The sequence below is a fragment of the Anopheles funestus genome, chromosome 2RL (assembly GCF_943734845.2).
Source record: "Anopheles funestus chromosome 2RL, idAnoFuneDA-416_04, whole genome shotgun sequence".
NCBI classification, from domain to species: Eukaryota; Metazoa; Arthropoda; class Insecta; order Diptera; family Culicidae; genus Anopheles; species Anopheles funestus.
Genome location: NC_064598.1, coordinates 101,401,382 through 101,422,931, shown reverse-complemented (window position 1 = coordinate 101,422,931; position 21,550 = coordinate 101,401,382). Strand labels below are relative to the sequence as shown.

The 21,550-nt window shown below is 40.8% G+C and overlaps 1 protein-coding gene and 2 long non-coding RNA genes across 3 annotated transcripts; all 3 read right to left on the bottom strand.

Moving 5' to 3' along the window:
* Window positions 1-386: 386 nt before the first annotated feature.
* On the bottom strand, window positions 387-3,284 carry LOC125762346 (cytochrome P450 4C1-like). The gene is made up of 8 exons (XM_049424312.1): window positions 2,551-3,284; window positions 2,266-2,463; window positions 2,018-2,206; window positions 1,871-1,943; window positions 1,665-1,791; window positions 1,394-1,576; window positions 990-1,294; window positions 387-890 (listed from the first exon to the last, which is right to left on the bottom strand). The coding sequence occupies exons 1-8, from the start codon at window positions 2,726-2,728 to the stop codon at window positions 614-616; spliced, it is 1,530 nt and encodes a 509-aa protein (XP_049280269.1). The 5' UTR covers window positions 2,729-3,284; the 3' UTR covers window positions 387-613.
* Window positions 3,285-4,280: 996 nt separating this feature from the next.
* On the bottom strand, window positions 4,281-8,991 carry LOC125762352 (uncharacterized). The gene is made up of 3 exons (XR_007418207.1): window positions 8,632-8,991; window positions 4,876-5,065; window positions 4,281-4,353 (listed from the first exon to the last, which is right to left on the bottom strand). It is a non-coding gene; the product is annotated as an uncharacterized LOC125762352 (long non-coding RNA).
* Window positions 6,176-7,084, bottom strand: LOC125762353 (uncharacterized). The gene is made up of 2 exons (XR_007418208.1): window positions 7,015-7,084; window positions 6,176-6,492 (listed from the first exon to the last, which is right to left on the bottom strand). It is a non-coding gene; the product is annotated as an uncharacterized LOC125762353 (long non-coding RNA).
* Window positions 8,992-21,550: the final 12,559 nt, after the last annotated feature.

The following is a 21,550-nucleotide window of genomic DNA, read 5'->3' as shown; positions in this document are numbered from 1 at the left end:
TTCTTCTTCCTGTTGCATGGCTTGTTCATTCCGCTTTTGCAATCACAGTTTGTTTGCATTTCGGATGAATTTCACGAGCAGCTTTTTCATTCCATGTTTCCACCTCGCACGCATGCCTTCACCAACCATTGCCAATGCCGATGACCGGTACACCGATTTTCCCTTAGGAATCGGTTGCAATGCAAATTTAAGAATTGGTTTGAATAATCAACGTGCTTCGGCCGGATGGGTAGCGCAGGGACAGCGGAAACTGTTATGAAGCATGCCATCTATTTATCTCCGTCTATCGGCCGTCTCCTCCGCCGCTGGGGTTTGGTACTGTTTGCATTTGCACCGTTTGTGGCGTGGTTTGGGGAAATGAAATAATTAACTTTACTGTGTGTCGCGCGCGATGAAGTTGAATATTTTATTTGCTTAATGCACGTCGGTTTCACAGCTGTCGTATGATGCAATGGTTAGGTTGGTAGCCTCTTTCTTAAAGCTGGAAGCGCTTTATTAAGCACTTAATCCCGATCTTCTCGGGGGTGAAAATAAGAGCGTGTGGGTGTGTTTATGTGAGAAGAGAAGCTTCCGCAACCTTCGCAAACCCGGGCAAGAATGAGTTCCATCGATCCTAGTGCTTTCGCTTCTCTAGGTAGAGTAAAATTCCATCCTGCGGTCGGGTAATTAGTTCATTCACGACAAGCTGCTGTGAGCGTGTCCGGTGCGAGCGGATCCGGAAGTGGCGCAGAATGGACGAGACGAGACTTTTCTCCTCGAGCAGTGCGAACTTCTGGCCGATGCAGTTCCGCGGTCCAGCGCTGAACGGGATGTACGCGTACGGATGCCGTCGTTCACTGTTTTCCGGCAGGAAGCGATCCGGATCGAAGGTTTCCGCATCCGGAAAGAATCTAGCGGTGTTGAGTTGAGGTTGGATGTGGGGAAAGGAACAGAATAGAAGGAATTGTAAAATTATCAGCCAAACCAAAGCCATAGTGTAACATCAGTACCGTTCGTCTCGATGCACGTTGTACGTGTGGATGCCTATGATGGTTCCAGATGGGACGTGGTAACCGCCGAGGGTAACGTCTTCGCTGAGTGTACGTCCAAAGAAGGACACCGAAGGGTAGAGTCGAAGTGTTTCCTTAAGGCACCGTTCCAACAGTTTCATCTCGTTCAGGTCCTGCATCGTTGCCGGTCGGTCGCTACCATTGAAAATGGAATCAATTTCCTGATGGACCTGTTCCTGTACATCCGGATGGAGCGCGAGTAGGAACAGGGCCCAACTCATACCGGCCGTAGTCGTATCGTGACCCTGTGTAAAGCAAGTCGTTCAACAGTGAAAGCGGTGAACTGTGCTACGGGAAAGTATCGGCGGTATGTAAGTTATCTTTTCATTCCCGTAGTGCCTTACTTCGAACATAAACGTGTCGACTTCTTTGCGGACGTCTTCATCGGTAAGAAGCCCTGTATCGGTAGCACTCTGGAGTAGCAGATCGAGAAATGCCAATCGTTTTCTGCGCCCGAACTCGTTCTCCGTCGGTTGATTGCTTTCGCTGATGTTCTGCTGCAACGCAAGCTTTCTCTCCCGTATGACCTACAAATGGGAAATGCAAACGGGTACAGAGGGTGGATTTCTATTTAAGCATCAATTGAAACTATCGCTTGAATGGCGTGGTAATCACCTTGCGTGTGTAACCATGCAGCACACCAAGCAGCTCGCGTTGCTTTCTACCGAGTGCGGAGCGCCTAAATGTCCACTCTGGATGCAGCCAGGGGCGTACAAGTCGCTCGAGAAACAGTGAACTTAATCTGCCAAAAAGGAAACACAAGAGCCACGAGAGCTCATTAAGCTTAGTGTCTCGAACGGTGTGGCATCAATGCGGCTTACTCGTAAACGGCGTTCACGTACGCATTGTCTTCGCCGCTGGTTTGTGCGTGTACCTTCACTCCCATGGCCGTTTCTGGGGACGAGATGGTGAAAAGTGCATAAAGGATTCCGGTATTGATGATACTGTTCGCTGGTATAAGTACGCACCGCAAATTACGTCCAACGCGGCCTTCGTTATGAAGGGATAGATGTTTACCGGACGGCCAATGTCAGCGTGTTGCTGCAGGCGCTCGACCAACACGGACCCATTCTCGGCAAACACCTCACAGAACCCATCGAGGATGTTGAAGTGAAAGGTCGGTGTAATGAGCTTCCGATGCTGGAACCAACGTTCGCCTGCAAGAAAGATGACAGCAGTTAGAGGAGGGAAATGCCGAGCCCAGCGGAACACATACCTTTGGACGTGAGCAAACCTTCTCCCAGCCAGTCGGCCAGAAAGCGGTAAAGGTTTGCCTTTTCCGTGTGCTTGCTGGCACTGATGATTTGCTCCACGTACTCCGCCTTGCTCAGTCGCACCTCCGGCGTCATCCCCACCCAGATGCGATGAATCCCATCGTACTGGCGCGTTCTTTGATCGATCATCGTGAATATCTCTGCAAACGCATCACTCTACGGATTAGTTCGAACTGATGGCACCTCGGGGCGGACACAGCCACGACCGAGAGAAACACAAGTCTTACCGTGGGATTTTTTGCCGAAAAACAAATACAGCGTTCCGACGAATGGGTACGCTTTCGGGCCGGGTATCTTGTCGTAAATTCGGCTCATCTGTACACGCCGGATCAGCCACTGTAGGATGGGCATTACCAGCAGCAGAAATGCTACCGTGCCGTAGAAAACCGTCGTCAGGTCGGACATCGTTTCGGATGTGCGTCTTTGTTTATCCGGCACCGCTTTCGGACATCAGCATTCATACACGGAACGATGCACAGTTCTTTTCTTTCGACTTTTGACGGATGACTGACGTTTGTTTGCGTGAGTACGCTACGATCGATGGTGCGATAATCATCTGCAACTGCTGCTGGACCGGTTCTGGGTAGGGCTGCTGTGAACTTTGGAGGGGTGTTATCTGCGCGTGTGTGTGCGTGTGATATGGTGTCGAGCAAGCTCACAGTCATGATACTCGATGCTGCCATATTCGCATTTGACGACTCATGGCGTTTGGGGGTTGTGGTGTGATTCGCTCCAGATTAGAGTTAAGGTTATCTAATCGGCGTTCTTTTTTTCTCTCTCGAGTGGATGTTATTAAACTGAATAAGCTTTGTGCGATACTGTTGCAAACGGTGTCATATGTGTTGATTAACGATGACGATGCAATTTATTGCATTTAGTAATTGCCAATCACACGAGTTTAATTTAGTAATCAACTTTTAATTGTACAGACTAGCTTACCCGGCAAACCTAGCTTTGTGAAATGGATGAATAACGTTTCTTTTCACTCGAATAATGCTTTAAATAAAAAGAAATAAAAAAAGAAAAATAATAAAAAAATAAAAATTTGAAAATTTCCAAAGGCTCAGTTTTGAACAAAACTTTGCCTATAACTCAGTCGGTATCCAACGGATCGCCAATCTTTATCCTGTGGTCGATAGATGGCACCAATGGTTACATTTTCTTCTTGGACGGCCATAAGCTCAGATGTCTATGCCAGAAGTTATTCGAGGAACCAAGTTTCATACCCTGTTTGAGAAAATGTAAAATTTTCCTCATTTTTGAGCAATCTAGCAAAATTTTTAAATGTGATATATTTTAATGGGGCGGCCCGATGGTGCATGTGATAAACGGCGCCAGTCCACACGGCCGGACCGGGTTCAAATCCCATCCGGACCGTCCCCCCGTAGCAAGGACTGACTGTCCGGCTACGTGGTAAAAATAAGTCTAGTAAGCCAGAAATGGCCGGCGTGACCTGTAAGGTCGTTAAAAGCCAAGAAGAGAGAGATTTTAATGGGAATTTGTTGCAATAAGTTTCTTTTCACTCAAATAATGCTTTAAGCTAAGAAAAGAATAAAAAATCAGAAAAAAATTTTCAAAAAAATTTCAACTCTAAAATTTCATAAGGCTTACCCCTTACGTTTTTTTGGGAAATTTTGCAAAAAAAATGAAATTGATTTATTTTAATGCCAATTGGTTGCAATGAGTTTCTTTTCACTCATATAATGTTTTAAATAAAAAAAGAGTGAAAATTAATAAAAAAATCAAAAAATTCAAAAACATGAAATTTTACTAAGGCTCATTTTTGCGCCAAGTTTTGACTATAACTCGGTCGGTATCCAACGGATCGCCAATGTTTAACTTGTGGTCGATAGATGGCACCAATGGCTACATTTTCTTCTTGGACGGCCATGTCCTCAGATGTCTGTGCCAGAAGTTATTCGAGGAACCAAGTTCCTTACCCTGTTTGAGAAAATGTAAAATTTTCCTCATTTTTGCACCAAGTTTTGCCTATAACTCGGTCGGTATCCAACGGATCGCCAATCTTTAACCTGTGGTCAATAGATGGCACCAATGGCTACATTTTCTTCTTGGACGGCCATGTCCTCAGATGTCTATGCTAGAAGCTATCTGAGAAACCAAGTTCCATACCCTGTTTGAGAAAATGTAAAATTTTCCTCATTTTTGAGCAATGTAGCAAAATTTTTAAATGTGATATATTTTAATGGGAATTTGTTGCAATAAGTTTCTTTTCACTCAAATAATGCTTTAAGCTAAAAAAAGAATAAAAAATCAGAAAAAAAAATTCAAAACAAATTCAACTCGAAAATTTCATAAGACTTACCCCTTACGTTTTTTTGGGAAATTTTGCAAAAAAATGAAATTGATTTAATTTAATGCCAATTGGTTGCAATGAGTTTCTTTTCACTCATATAATGTTTTAAATAAAAAAAAGAGTGAAAATTAATAAAAAAATCAAAAAATTCAAAAACATGAAATTTTACTAAGGCTCATTTTTGCGCCAAGTTTTGACTATAACTCAGTCGGTATCCAACGGATCGCCAATCTTTAACCTGCGGTCGATAGATGGCATCAATGGCTACATTTTCTTCTTGGACGGCCATGTCCTCAGATGTCTGTGCCAGAAGTTATTCGAGGAACCAAGTTCCTTACCCTGTTTGAGAAAATGTAAAATTTTCCTCATTTTTGCACCAAGTTTTGCCTATAACTCGGTCGGTATCCAACGGAACGCCAATCTTTAACCTGTGGTCAATAGATGGCACCAATGGCTACATTTTCTTCTTGGACGGCCATGTCCTCAGATGTCTATGCTAGAAGCTATCTGAGAAACCAAGTTCCATACCCTGTTTGAGAAAATGTAAAATTTTCCTCATTTTTGAGCAATGTAGCAAAATTTTTAAATGTGATATATTTTAATGGGAATTTGTTGCAATAAGTTTCTTTTCACTCAAATAATGCTTTAAGCTAAGAAAAGAATAAAAAATCAGAAAAAAATAAAAAAAATATTTTCAACTCGAAAATTTCATAAGGGGTACCCTTTGCCATTTTTTTGAGAAATTTTGCAAAAAAAATGAAATTGATTTATTTTAATGCCAATTGGTTGCAATGAGTTTCTTTTCACTCATATAATGTTTTAAACAAAAAAAAGAGTGAAAATTAATAAAAAAATCAAAAAATTCAAAAACATGAAATTTTACTAAGGCTCATTTTTGCGCCAAGTTTTGACTATAACTCGGTCGGTATCCAACGGATCGCCAATCTTTAACCAGTGCTCGATAGATGGCACCAATGGCTACATTTTCTTCTTGGACGGCCATGTCCTCAGATGTCTGTGCCAGAAGTTATTCGAGGAACCAAGTTCCTTACCCTGTTTGAGAAAATGTAAAATTTTCCTCATTTTTGCACCAAGTTTTGCCTATAACTCGGTCGGTATCCAACGGATCGCCAATCTTTAACCTGTGGTCGATAGATGGCACCAATGGCTACATTTTCTTCTTGGACGGCCATGTCCTCAGATGTCTGTGCTAAAAGCTATCTGAGAAACCAAGTTCCATACCCTGTTTGAGAAAATGTAAAATTTTCCTCATTTTTGCGCAATGTAGCAAAATTTTTAAATGTGATATATTTTAATGGGAATTTGTTGCAATAAGTTTCTTTTCACTCAAATAATGCTTTAAGCTAAAAAAAGAATAAAAAATCAGAAAAAAATTTTCAAAAAAATTTCAACTCGAAAATTTCATAAGGCTTACCCCTTACGTTTTTTTGGGAAATTTTGCAAAAAAAATGAAATTGATTTATTTTAATGCCAATTGGTTGCAATGAGTTTCTTTTCACTCATATAATGTTTTAAACAAAAAAAAGAGTGAAAATTAATAAAAAAATCAAAAAATTCAAAAACATGAAATTTTACTAAGGCTCATTTTTGCGCCAAGTTTTGACTATAACTCGGTCGGTATCCAACGGATCGCCAATCTTTAACCAGTGCTCGATAGATGGCACCAATGGCTACATTTTCTTCTTGGACGGCCATGTCCTCAGATGTCTGTGCCAGAAGTTATTCGAGGAACCAAGTTCCTTACCCTGTTTGAGAAAATGTAAAATTTTCCTCATTTTTGCACCAAGTTTTGCCTATAACTCGGTCGGTATCCAACGGATCGCCAATCTTTAACCTGTGGTCGATAGATGGCACCAATGGCTACATTTTCTTCTTGGACGGCCATGTCCTCAGATGTCTATGCTAGAAGCTATCTGAGAAACCAAGTTCCATACCCTGTTTGAGAAAATGTAAAATTTTCCTCATTTTTGAGCAATGTAGCAAAATTTTTAAATGTGATATATTTTAATGGGAATTTGTTGCAATAAGTTTCTTTTCACTCAAATAATGCTTTAAGCTAAAAAAAGAATAAAAAATCAGAAAAAAAAATTCAAAACAAATTCAACTCGAAAATTTCATAAGACTTACCCCTTACGTTTTTTTGGGAAATTTTGCAAAAAAATGAAATTGATTTAATTTAATGCCAATTGGTTGCAATGAGTTTCTTTTCACTCATATAATGTTTTAAATAAAAAAAAGAGTGAAAATTAATAAAAAAATCAAAAAATTCAAAAACATGAAATTTTACTAAGGCTCATTTTTGCGCCAAGTTTTGACTATAACTCAGTCGGTATCCAACGGATCGCCAATCTTTAACCTGCGGTCGATAGATGGCATCAATGGCTACATTTTCTTCTTGGACGGCCATGTCCTCAGATGTCTGTGCCAGAAGTTATTCGAGGAACCAAGTTCCTTACCCTGTTTGAGAAAATGTAAAATTTTCCTCATTTTTGCACCAAGTTTTGCCTATAACTCGGTCGGTATCCAACGGAACGCCAATCTTTAACCTGTGGTCAATAGATGGCACCAATGGCTACATTTTCTTCTTGGACGGCCATGTCCTCAGATGTCTATGCTAGAAGCTATCTGAGAAACCAAGTTCCATACCCTGTTTGAGAAAATGTAAAATTTTCCTCATTTTTGAGCAATGTAGCAAAATTTTTAAATGTGATATATTTTAATGGGAATTTGTTGCAATAAGTTTCTTTTCACTCAAATAATGCTTTAAGCTAAGAAAAGAATAAAAAATCAGAAAAAAATAAAAAAAATATTTTCAACTCGAAAATTTCATAAGGGGTACCCTTTGCCATTTTTTTGAGAAATTTTGCAAAAAAAATGAAATTGATTTATTTTAATGCCAATTGGTTGCAATGAGTTTCTTTTCACTCATATAATGTTTTAAACAAAAAAAAGAGTGAAAATTAATAAAAAAATCAAAAAATTCAAAAACATGAAATTTTACTAAGGCTCATTTTTGCGCCAAGTTTTGACTATAACTCGGTCGGTATCCAACGGATCGCCAATCTTTAACCAGTGCTCGATAGATGGCACCAATGGCTACATTTTCTTCTTGGACGGCCATGTCCTCAGATGTCTGTGCCAGAAGTTATTCGAGGAACCAAGTTCCTTACCCTGTTTGAGAAAATGTAAAATTTTCCTCATTTTTGCACCAAGTTTTGCCTATAACTCGGTCGGTATCCAACGGATCGCCAATCTTTAACCTGTGGTCGATAGATGGCACCAATGGCTACATTTTCTTCTTGGACGGCCATGTCCTCAGATGTCTGTGCTAAAAGCTATCTGAGAAACCAAGTTCCATACCCTGTTTGAGAAAATGTAAAATTTTCCTCATTTTTGCGCAATGTAGCAAAATTTTTAAATGTGATATATTTTAATGGGAATTTGTTGCAATAAGTTTCTTTTCACTCAAATAATGCTTTAAGCTAAAAAAAGAATAAAAAATCAGAAAAAAATTTTCAAAAAAATTTCAACTCGAAAATTTCATAAGGCTTACCCCTTACGTTTTTTTGGGAAATTTTGCAAAAAAAATGAAATTGATTTATTTTAATGCCAATTGGTTGCAATGAGTTTCTTTTCACTCATATAATGTTTTAAACAAAAAAAAGAGTGAAAATTAATAAAAAAATCAAAAAATTCAAAAACATGAAATTTTACTAAGGCTCATTTTTGCGCCAAGTTTTGACTATAACTCGGTCGGTATCCAACGGATCGCCAATCTTTAACCAGTGCTCGATAGATGGCACCAATGGCTACATTTTCTTCTTGGACGGCCATGTCCTCAGATGTCTGTGCCAGAAGTTATTCGAGGAACCAAGTTCCTTACCCTGTTTGAGAAAATGTAAAATTTTCCTCATTTTTGCACCAAGTTTTGCCTATAACTCGGTCGGTATCCAACGGATCGCCAATCTTTAACCTGTGGTCGATAGATGGCACCAATGGCTACATTTTCTTCTTGGACGGCCATGTCCTCAGATGTCTATGCTAGAAGCTATCTGAGAAACCAAGTTCCATACCCTGTTTGAGAAAATGTAAAATTTTCCTCATTTTTGAGCAATGTAGCAAAATTTTTAAATGTTATATATTTTAATGGGAATTTGTTGCAATAAGTTTCTTTTCACTCAAATAATGCTTTAAGCTAAAAAAAGAATAAAAAATCAGAAAAAAATTTTCAAAAAAATTTCAACTCGAAAATTTCATAAGGCTTACCCCTTACGTTTTTTTTGGGAAATTTTGCAAAAAAAATGAAATTGATTTATTTTAATGCCAATTGGTTGCAATGAGTTTCTTTTTACTAAAATAATACTTTGATTCAAAAAAGAATCAAAAATTAAAAAAAAATTAAAATATTTAAAAGTTTGATAATTTCATAAGGCTACAGCCTTAGCGTTTTTTGAGTTATTTAGCAATCTTTAATTTTTTATTCTTGCATGGTTATTAATTCTTTCTTATTACATTTTGTACAACATAGATAATATAAGTTTTATCTACTGTGGTAACAATAGAACTCCTGGATCTTCCATTTTGTTTGGTTTAACTGTCATGCTAAATTAATCATTTGAAATGCCATTTTAAAATTACCATTTAAAAATTGTATGTTGTTGTTCGATTGGTATATTATTACCAATTAGATAAATGTTTGCTGGTGGTTAACTTGTATTACATTACACAAACAGAAATGCTTCCTGGAATATAAACAAATAAAACAACTCAGAAATTACACAGCAAACTTACTAAATTAATTCCAGTCAGCAACGAAACAACTGCCATTCAGGTATGAACTAGCAGTTTTCTCTGTTTCTGCTTGTTAGTGATGGTAACTACAGTTTATATTACTGCAACTCGGTCAAAACTTACAGCAGATATTGTTCATTCAACCGGTGTGTTATAATTACCGAACCCGATCATCCTGCACAATTTAGCACATTTGATGTTAATTAATAGCGAATCAATTGAGTGAAACAATTAAATAAATCGATATACCGTTGCCCATCTTTGTTGTTAGTTATGCTTCTCGCTGAATTGTTTTACAATGCAAGCTTGATGCACAATGCAACAGGGTACATGATGCACATTTTATAGTTGAAATGAATGAGTTTTTCGTATAACAATCATCACAACCGTCGTTACCACCTTGCAGTAGAGCTAATGACACACAGCAGTAGGAAAAAGTTTTCCCCTCGCTTTTGCACTAACAAGGAAGTAACAAGGAGCTGTTATGATTGAAAGTTTGGATCAAGATTTTTCTTTTCCCATGTTATGAGAGTTTTTCCCCTGGTACGCTTGAACAAATGGTCAGGGAACATTTCCGGGTGATGATTGGGTGCAGTTGGGCGGGAGGATCTTGAAGAGGAAAAGATATTGCGGTAGAAAAGCAAACATCTGGTCAACTTCTGGCATCGAAACGACGGCTGAAGATTTGTTTGCAGGGAAAAATGTTGAGCAGTAGTTTGTGATGGGTTTGTGCTTGTTAACGCTCTGCTTGCTTTGGAATTGCAATTTGCTTTCAAGTAGGTACCTTAGGTACGAAAAAAAAGCCAGAAAGTGTTTATGAAATCGCCAGCCTTTATTTATAATTCAAGTCTATTGGAAAATAAAATGAAACAGTATTATACAAAGCAGATAAAACTAAAGAAGCTTTAAAAGGTGGTTTGAAAGAAATATAAAATTAATCTGATTAAATGATGAATAAAAATATGCTAAAAGCATGAACGAAGGAACATTTCATGAACCCTTTTAATAAAGGACACTTGGCTAAAACAATGCCGGTTCATTAACGAAAGTCGTAGAAGCGCTTTACGTTACTTACATTACGCATTTGGTAGTCACGTTTATGCTTCCTGATCCATTAACAAGCTCTTTGATGTACTTCGGCCCCCTGCTCTAGCTAGGAGTGGGTCATTTTGGAGGCGTTAATGATGATTAAAACTTTTAAAAAGAACGTATAACACTCACTATCATCAACAGGCCACGCTGGTTGAAGGTCACCAGAAACAAATATTATGTCATCCTCTGGTCCGGGAATAGAGCGAACGTAAAGCAAAAATGTGCTACAAATTGAAAAATTTATCACCACACGCCCCGACCAGTGTCACATTATTTGAGCACTTTTTACGACTGCATTGCAAATCGAGTCGAGTACGTGCGCATCCAGACGGGCGACTTCCGGTTTTCGCGGTTTCCGCATTTCGATCATACACACGAACACACACACACACACATCATGGTTTGTGTCTGGCTACCGGGTACTTCAGTAAATGGGCTGTAAAAGTCAGTGTAAAATTTCATCACAATACAACCCCTAAACTCCAGATGGCCAGCAGGGAGCTTTTTTTACCAACCGTGCTCACAAATCGCGATTTTAATCTGTTCATGGAAATGACGAAGGCCGACATGCCCTAAGCACGGAAACGTTTCACATAGACATGTCATAAACCATTGACACCATAATGGCTGGTGTCATCCTGTAAGGTGCGTGATCCAAAGACGGCCATATTTCGCGTGTGTCTTGGCGTCTTTTTCTGATGCCATTAGGCCTGCGGTAGGTCTTTGTCTTCGGCGGTATCTTTTGTAGTAAGTTCGGTAATTCACTTTGTTTAATGGGTGTCGTGTGTTCGAAAAGATGGTTTTGACGGTGCACGATCTCTGCCGTAGTTCATTATGGACCATCGTTTCCCGGTGGCCCATCAATGTTTGGATGATGTCGTCGAAAATTACCGGTATGATGGAGTTGGGTACCGGGCGGAGCATTCACGTGGGGTCAGTATCCTGGCGAATGTCTCGAGACGGGATGGCATCGTAACCTCCTCGAAAAGGGATGATGATGCTCCAGAAATGGGTGTTAGCAACCGAACAAAAAAAAACGAACAACCCAAGTAGAGGGATGAAAGGGATGCGAATAATGTGGCCCGCCTTTTATTGTGGGATGCATAATCCGGTGGACATCTGGTTTTTATCTTCGTTCCAACAACTCATTTTGCACATCCATTCCAGAAGCACGAGCACAAGCTGCCGGCGGATATGTCTGGAGGTTAGGAAGGATCACCATTCCGGGACTAGTTTTTTCTCCGACATGATGAAGTAATCCTTACCGTGAGGCTGATGAGCAAAATGGCTGAAGATCCGTAGCTGGAAGGTGTGATCACAAAAAAAGATGCTTGACGTATGGGGTATGCGAAGAATAGGAAAGCACAAAATGGTGGATCAGGATTAGCGATGCGGGACACACGGCTTACATGAGCAGTCGCATGGATGATGGCTTTGGGTCGTGGGATTAAGGAAGTTTAACTTGGAAGCCTTTCAATTAATCATGATTTTTCAATGACATGTGTTTTTCCTGCTTGCTTGAAGTTGACTTGTATAGCAAACAGTTAGGAGTAGTGACATAAAAAATAAACTTTGAAGACTTCGCGCAAGCAATAGAAATAGGGAAAATAAACTTTCCTTTTTACTACATTTTTACTGCATAATAATTTATGCTTTTCATACTACAGATCAAACTTGTTGGAAAATAAGATCAAAAAGGTAATTGTAGCTAACCAGCGAATATTCCGCTGATACTGTAATTTAATGAAGGTTCCTAACCCAAATACCCCAGCTTAAAAAAAAAACTGACCGAAACAGTCCGAGAAACCTTGGGGCACACCAGAAAGGCTGAAAAGAAAAATCCCCCCCGCAAAGTATTATCATGCCCGAAATTCAATTAAATGATTGAATTTATCTCATCACACAGTTTCAGTTACTTCTGCGTCGCACACAGTTTTTGGAGTGGGCGATTCTGGTGACATTTTTCCCCGGGTTCTTGAAGTTGGCTAACGTAGACAGGATGCTATTGTAGTACAGTTTGAATGATTAGAGACCATGTTGTGAGCCCACGAAATGGGTGAGCAGACCAAGGGAACCAATTTGTGTCCGCAGGAAGGGACAGACGAATCACGAAGGACGACGCAAGGACACAATGGGTCGTTCGTTGATGGTCGTTCCGGGTACTCCTTATTGGTCACTCAGTGGGTGTATGTGTGTGAGGAATGTACACGGACAGGGCATAATTTCCATAATGAAGTAAACATATCTGTTGTTTATCATGGGCGTGTGTGCCGGTTCGTACGTGCCTGGAAGCGCCATTGTGGGTCCGGAACCCGGCCTCCTTGATTTGACTCTTGAGCATGGACAGAAGGGAACAAGCTGATAGTAATATTCCGTTCCACTGTGTTCGTTCGGACGTGTTGTGAAGTCAACGAATGGGGACCGAACAACGACATGTGATTGTACTGGCGCTGTTTTCCAGCGAACTATCATGGTTGATTTTGGGACGTCCGACCATTTGGTCGGTGCGTATATGCGAACGGATTGTAGTCGGGCGATGGCGGGTGTATTATTTAGGTTATCGCTTCGCCAGCAAGAGTGCATGCGGATGATGGTGCGATTGAAGAGGTTCGGTGTAATTAAATGTGTGGATGACATAAGGATAATTACTGGAACGTTGGCACATTGCGGACCCGAAAAGATAGGACGGTGCGTGAAGTCATTTATTTTACATCCACATTGGAAACCATTGGTTCATCGGAGTACTGGGTTTGATTTAAAAATGTATTGTAGACATTTTGTAAACAACATTATTTTCACTAACCAACTTTTATTTTAGTAAATAACCCAAACACATGTTTACTTTGTGGTTCATATTAGCCTTAGGAATCATAGTTGAGTTGTTTGGTGCTTTTTGATAACTAATGCATTAATTAATTCTACTCACTAATCTAGTGTTCGCAGTGCATTGAAGCTCGGTGAAAACTTTGATTTCGTATAGGACAGTTAGCGGTCTTGTGTACATGTTAGGTAGTTGAAATATATTGCATATTTCTAGGCGTTAAAACCCTAGGACGCTATTCGAACTGATGCACATGTTTGATCAATTTGATATACTACTTAAATTATTTCTACATTAAATTTCAGCTGTATCGAGTTCATTTCCTAGCTAACCTTATGTCAGAGCGAAACCTCGTTGCATCCATTCTAATTCATACAGTTCGCCGGTGTCCTGTACCACGGGTTTAAAAAGTTTCGATACACCCGAGACATTGGTTTTAGCACCGAACGAAGTCGATTGTAGCGAAATGGAGCACTCGTCTCTCGGATATTATGCCAATCACGAACACAAGCTCGGGGAGTTGGCGAGAAGCTTTGAACGTACAAACAAAAGCACACTGGTACTACTAGCCGCCCTAACCTGCCTGAACTACAATCCATTGTATTGTACGTACGTTTGGCTGAACCTTGCCACAGGCGAGCCGGTGAAATGCAATCAATCGCCACTGTTTCGCTTTATGACTCTTTGGTTGTTTCCGAAGCACGGAGCCTTGTTGCGAGCTGTGCCGAGCCCTGTGTTGTTGATCGTGGCTAATAACATACGCGGCTGCCCTCCCTTTGCTACCACCCAACCGGGGTGGACGGGGTACTGTTTCGGTTGGCTGGTTGGTGTTTGGTTTAGATACAGCCTTGGCACCATCCCGTGGGCGTTTGGGCAGGTTTGGCCATTTGCTGGTGAACATCTGCTTGCCAGAAAGTGATCGTTTGTAGCCTTAAGTTCGACGGGATGTGACTTATTAGCTTGATTCGATGAGCGTTATTGGATCTTTGTGTGATTGAATATTGGGGAAATGGAATGTTCTTGTTAGTAGTTCGATCGATGCAATCGAAAAGAACAGTTGTTAGACGTTGATTAATGTTGTCTAATATGTACATGTAAGAAATATATTTGAAAACTATGAGGCGCTCATAGTTCTTTTAAAAGTGGTAGATTGTAGGTTTTATAAGTACAAACATGACAGTAAGTTTTTACTAAAAATTCGATGTAGAGAAATTAAAAAGACATGATGGATAAATGGAAACATACAAAAAATAACAAAGTGTTCTCTTTGAGATTAAATGATTGATTCTATTTTTCATTAATTGGCGCATAGATTTCATAAAATCGATTAGATCACCATGAATTCCATATCAAAACAGCAATCATTTCCAAGATTATTGTTTATCATTGCATTTGTCATTCAATAACCACCGCTGCGATCCCTCGTTAAATTGTGAATCGGTGTAATCAAACTGCAATCAAACGTATTTTTGCATGCTCAGCAGCGAACGATAAAAATGATGCGTAATAACATGTAAATCATACGTTACAAAAAATAGAAAAAATGAAATCATTTACACATCCGCGTGTACGACCGGTGGTGGCACAAATACAGCGCACGGTTATCGTCACTGTGCGTGAGTAAAATCATTGCAGTAGTAACATAAATTATTCCAAGCATGTGACTGATTGATTTATGATACTGTCAACCAACGTTACGACCTCCCGGGAAATGGCATCGAGATTGGCATAGTTGCAGCGGTAGTGGTTCCAACAAGAAGCTTCACAGAAAAATGTCCCCTTTCGTGCCCTTTCTTTATCATATTCGGCCTATCCATTGCACGTCTGTCTCCCATTACATGCCTTGCTTTGTAGGCCCTAAAACATGTGTCGGACCATTTGCGGACATGGAACGGTAAAGAACGGTTGCGCCCGTCGCTAGACTGACAGGGCAGAAGTTCATCAATTGTCAGCATCACCTCACACAGCGGGCGTTGGTTTATGGGCTGGTGATGGGCACTGCTCTATTTGGCACCACGCTGCGCAAGAGGTCAAACGCTTGTGTAGCGTTGTATTATTCAGGGATCGTGCGAAAAAAGAACACACAAAAAGGGGAACACATCCGAGTTTCTCCACATTATCCCGACCAACTGACAAGACTCGTCAGTAGCTTCCTGTTCACCACAAAATCCAACAGAGGTTGGTTGGTTTTGGTGGGAGCGTCGAACGGTGGATTTTTTTTAGATTCCTTTTGAACGTCAGTTGCAGTACCGAATGCGGGATGCGTAAGATTCGCGTCACATTTTGACGCCGTGGCTGACCACGTGGCTGTGGCACAATTTCCGCAGCGGGTGGGTTTGTTTGTTGGCTGTGGTAGTATGCGCAAGATAAATAGCGTAAATGAGCAAGCCAACAGTGATGGCACCATATGGACGACCTAGACGGGGTGATAAACCATTTGAGAGTAATGGGGTTGAGTGTGTGTTTGTAAGAGCTTATAATCTTTACTGTAACCTACATTACAACACTAGGGTTTGATTGCATGCGGGGTGGAGTTGTGCTCTTCATGATTGTTTTATGTTTTAATAGTGCTGCACTGATAATTATTTGCTTTGGGAACATAATTGTTTGGATCTGTTTGTCAAAAGCACACAAATCGCATTATATTCAAAACTATTGTCTGCACATATGAAATTGTATATTATTTGTAGCTACGAAACAAACATTAGGTTTCTAACCATGTACTACCTAAGAGATATTTAGTTTAACTCTAGAGCGTTGCTACATAGTGTTGGGCAGCAATGTTGCAGTTGTGTTTTCTTAGCTACCGAAACTGGAAGCAAAAAAAAATCGTTCATAATATCGCTTTAAAAAATTTCATGTAAATCATAAAACTAATGTCCCACCGGATATTCATACGCGCAGCGGAGAAGCGAAAAAATGACAGAGCTCATACATAAATCAGATGGTATTTTGCATTTTGTTACATGTCGTAAAATATTTTCCCATCCGGAAGTGACACAGTGCGTCGGATAAACAGATAACGTGGTGAAACGAAATATGATTTTTCCTTTCTCTTTATAGTCGAAAGGGCTTCTTTTGTGTTGGTGTACCAGTAAATACTTCTTTCTTCAGATTAGACAACGGGTTCAATATTACCGAAATGTGTTTTTTCCTTCTACCGAATCTCTGCCATTCATCTACGGTGATCCGCTTTGATAGGCGCTTTCGTTACGGTCAGGATGTTCTAGCGGAACGGTGGAAAATGAAATAAAAAAAAGAGTCACAAAGCTCCCTCATCAAGGGATGGCTCTCTTTATTAGTTCCATTCCGGTGGATTTTTTTTTCTTCTGTGGTAGTCGTTCTGTTCCGCGTTTGTGTACGTTTGTGGCAAACAGTTTCACCGGCACCGGAAAACGAGAGTCATAAAGTACAGACCAAGTGGTAAGTCTTTCGCCCGATAAGGATTATTCGTTCCTTTGAGCCCGGGCATCATCATAAAGTGGTGGCTTCGGCAAAAGCCATCGCCAGCATGGCACGGCGTTCCACTTCCGGTCACATTTATATTTTCCGAGCCCGGTCAGCGGGCGATATTTCCGGAAATGATTATAGTTTGGATATAGGCCATTCACCGGTTTTGATGGGCGGTACTGAGCGGTTATTCGGTTCGTGCGGTGACATTCTTTCGGGAGCATGGTCGTGAAAGTGGACGGAAAATTGTTTACGTTTGTTGTGGTCGTATGCGTGAGCGATTGTGGGGAGACTTGGAAGCGCCGTAATAAAAAAAATGGAAAACCGTCACACTGATTCGCTCCGGGACGATGAATGTCTTAATTGGATGATTTATGGACAAGGGAAATGATAAGCCATATTTTGCGGTCTGGTGCGTGCATTTTGTGATTGTCATCTGCGCTCATTTTCTAATGTCTTATTAAACAACGCGCTTCATGCTGATGAATTGTGTGCCGCGAGATGATTAAAACATTGCACCTTTGGATTATAGTGAGCTTTCGGAATTTTGTTTCACATCATTTGCAGGTGGTTGCTTATTATAATTTATTAAAAAATATTTTAAATAAATTGCATTCTGATGTTGATTCTACGATGCTTGAAAAGAAGTAAATGGCAGCAATTTAATTATAATGTTATTCAAATGTCACTGCACTAGGCAAGTTCGATATCTTCATTCAGGCGTTAAGCTGACATACTATAAACTCCTTGATCAATAGAATGGGTTTTAATTACGTTCACCGGCCAGTCCAATGGATGCTTTTCACAGTGTGTCATGTCAGCTGTTCGTCAGTGAAAAAGCGTAGCGGCCGTACCTTCGCAGTGGACAGTCCGTGGGTGAGGAAAACCGTGACAACCGTTTAATGACCACCATCATTATAGCAATTCACACCAATTACGTGCTAATGTTTCTGTTCGCCGGAAGTGCGTTTACGTGTTAAACATTCGACCCGTTTCATCGCTGATGGAAATTCATTTAACGGTTTTGTATTTGGAATGACACAAGGGTAGTTTAGGGCACAAAGAGCACTTGCGAACAAGCACTTGGTCATCGATCATAATTTGCATGTCGTGTTTCATTCGTGGGGGTAAATATTTGTGGTAAAAGTAGCACAGTATATACAAGTGTATATCAGTTATATAAAGCTTTTGAGAATGTTTTGACATGTTTAATTGAGTAACTACTTATTTTATCAGTGATTTTCTACAGTTTATTGCGTATCTTTTCATGTTTAGCAATACGGCAGTGAATGGTTGCATATATTTCGGGACATATTTTTATCGAGCAAAGTTTTGCTGACAAAAGCAAGCGAGAATGAAGGTCCATTAAACAGCTTATTGTCCATTTCTCACGAGAAGCAATTTATCTTTAACCAAGCACTAATAATGCACCCCCCTTTTTCCATGTACTGATTGAATTAAAACCCGATTCTTTTAATGTATTTCTCCCAAGAAAAGTCATTACTACAATCAGCAGCATATTGGCTGTGGCGTGTGAGTGAATGCTGTGAACTATTACAGCCCACTGCCGCTCCCTGGTTCGACTTGGCCTTAAACAGATTACATCGAAATTAATATGCTCACGAGCCCTAGGAGGCATCTGCATCGGAAATGGAGCGAAATTGAAAACGCCATCATAATGAATTGAGTTTGGCTAATTTAGGAACCCTTTGGCACAACATTAGTTCCCCATTGGCCGTGCGAATGGGGCCGTTGGATGGGGTGGAGGGAGAGGGGTTGAAATAAATCGTAATCGTTGAATTCAATTAATATTCTTAATGTACCACACCCGACCCTGAAGATGGGCACGATACAACCGTTCCGCTGCTCGCTGGCGTGCTTCGTTGGAGCTAGCTGTCAATAGGCATTTTCCGAATGAGGAGGCATACTCGATGGCATGCAAATTAAACTTTCCCAATGGCGTCCGGGTGTCGGGGAGCGCGTTTTTAGGAGCGAAAGTTTCCAAATCCCTTTTGTTAGAACAATCGAGCTTCCGTTCCTCGCTGCTTGCTCGGGTAGGGACACGGAGAATCGTTTTGTCTTCCATGTGCGCGCTTTGGGAAAGCTTCTCGGTCAAATAGTTGTACAATACATTTCCACACACAGCAACGCACGTATACATGCAGAAAGATAGGCGTACCCTTCGTTTCAAAATGGATTCCTCTGCACTGACGGTGCACTGAGCGCACGATAGCGAGAAGACGATCGTAAATTAAACCATTATAGCCTTTCTCGAGTCTCTAAATTGTTGGCCCTCGTTCCACCCCGAGGGAAGGAAGCTCACCATCGGACGCACAGGGAGCCGTAGAGGAACCGTTTTGCACATGGGTTACCATATCGTTGGTGCGGATTTTCCGTCGGCGAACGAACGGTTCACCGGGAAAAGGGTTTCGAAGGCCGAACTTTTGCTCTTCGGTGTGGGAATCGCAGTAAAATTTGGAAAATTACTGCGTAATGAATTTCAATGATTGTCCTCGGCGGTTTGCACCCAGCATACGAGAAAGCCCTTTTGGCTTCCCTGCTGCGAATGGAGCAGGGTGTAGGAAGTGTTACGGGAGAAGGTTTTTGATTCGGATGCTGGTAAGCTTTCGCTTTTTGGCCCGACAATGCAAAAGTCAAAACAATACGAACCGAATTTTTAGCCTTGAGTTTTTGGTTACGACTGCTATGGTTGAAGATGCGGCTGGGCCGGTTGGAGATGCGGGTGTGCCCAATTGCTCTTCTGACCGTTGGAACCACAGGCGAATGTGTACGGTCGGTGAGAAATAGTGCGATGGTTTCTGGTGCTAGACGTTTGAGGTTGAATCAGAAGAACCACTGCTAGAGTCGTTTCTGCTCGACCGAGTGTATATAGCGTTGAAAATATGAGCTTGCGGTTGTGTCGCTTGAAGGAGACGGAAGCTTGTTTTTCACGGCAAGAGTTTTGAGATTTGTAATGGAGTTCAGAACTCACCGTTAAACCTGACTGTTGTATGATTTTTATGCTTTTTTCATGGCATGGCGTTTTCATTAAATTATTTGTGTTTGGTGTGTAACGAAGGCTGAACTTGTAAGAGACTAAAGGTATGCAAACTGAATGTGGTTTTTAGTTGAAAGTGTTCTACATATAGTGAGTTTCATTAATTGTTTAAATTTTGATGCTACCAACTGTAGGAACTTAATGCAAATTGTTGATGATAAACTAACCGTGATTTTTTTATGATTGAAAATTAATGTTTTAATTACGTAAAAATTCTTAATTTCTAAGCTATTAGTTTTTGGCCCATTTTTATTCCCAGTAAATAAATCATTTTGCAACGAGGTGCTGCTTAATATTTGGAACACATCCTACTGTAGGCGTTATTTATTGGCACCCTTCAGTGTTAATTCGTCATCACATAAACAATCTGCCCTTGGCCTTCTTCATCAAGCTACTTAGAAGATATCAGTCCGTCCGTTTCGAGGACGGTACATGGGGCTGGAATTAATCTTGATCTTTCGAACCAACAGTAGCAAAAGCAGCTGGTAAGCTTTCTTCCGGAAGCATCTGTCACAATCAGGCCATCCGTCTTGGGTTTCGGGAAGATACGCTTTTACCGTGCGATATACAATTTGAACCAAACCTACCCGGCTGGCAGCGGGTTCCTTAAGCTGACTTCGGGCGGCATTCTTGTGAACCTATAGCGAAAGTGGCGTAAACTTTACCACTTGAAGCACACCGGTTCTCGATTCATAGGCTGCTGCCGTCGACATCTTCAAGCGTTTCGGCTAAGGCTTCGTGCCGGAAGATGGTGTCGAATCCCAAGCCCAACATATGGTACACTAAATTTCTTAATTATGGATGTGTACGGTGGTGCCTTTATCCGGTGTGCGCCGGTCACCGGCTGGTAAATGAAGACAAACATGCTGTCGGAAACAGTAACATTTAAATTAGTGTCGGCTGAAAAGGGAAGCAGAAACACTTCGAGGGAACGATTTGTTTGCGGTATCCGTGGCGCTTAGCTCGTTGCTTGTTAAATCATTTTGCTCTAGGGAAGTTCCGTTTCGCTGCGTGGTTTGCTTATGGCGCGAAAAGTCAATAGCAAGTGTAAAGTGAACATGCGAAAACTTATGCCACTGTCATGAACTAACTTTCGGCACAAGAGATACATAAAGAAAGGAATGAAATTGAAAAGCACTCCAGAAGGGATACATTGATAAAGATGCATCAATTAGAAATGGTTTCGCTTTACGTTAATCCGTAACGAAGGGATACTAAACGTGTGTCACCGTCATCATCTTCGAAAATAAGTAGAAAACAAACACGGTACAAAGTGAAGCTTACATGCTAACCAAAAATGTGCTGCCAATGTTTGATGCAAACATAAAACGTTGCCATCTTTGTTGTTCACCTATCTTCGTACACAATACTAACGAACGAGTCAATATGCCAGCGGTGGAAAATGGATACGGTGCCGCAACGAACTGACATGACTCCATCACTATGTTGTCGATGATGGAACACGGTTTTCCATTTAACCGTTGGCACGGGTGGCACACACGGTTGGCTTCAGCTAGGCAAAGCGTTGTGGGATATGAAGCGATTACCGCAAACAAGCTGCATCATTTCCCCGGGACATGTATTCGATTATTAACGATGGCCAGTACCGTTCGTTGGACTACCCTGTTGGAAATTAAAAGGAAGATGCTTTTAATTTAAAGACTTGTTTGCAGTATTTCT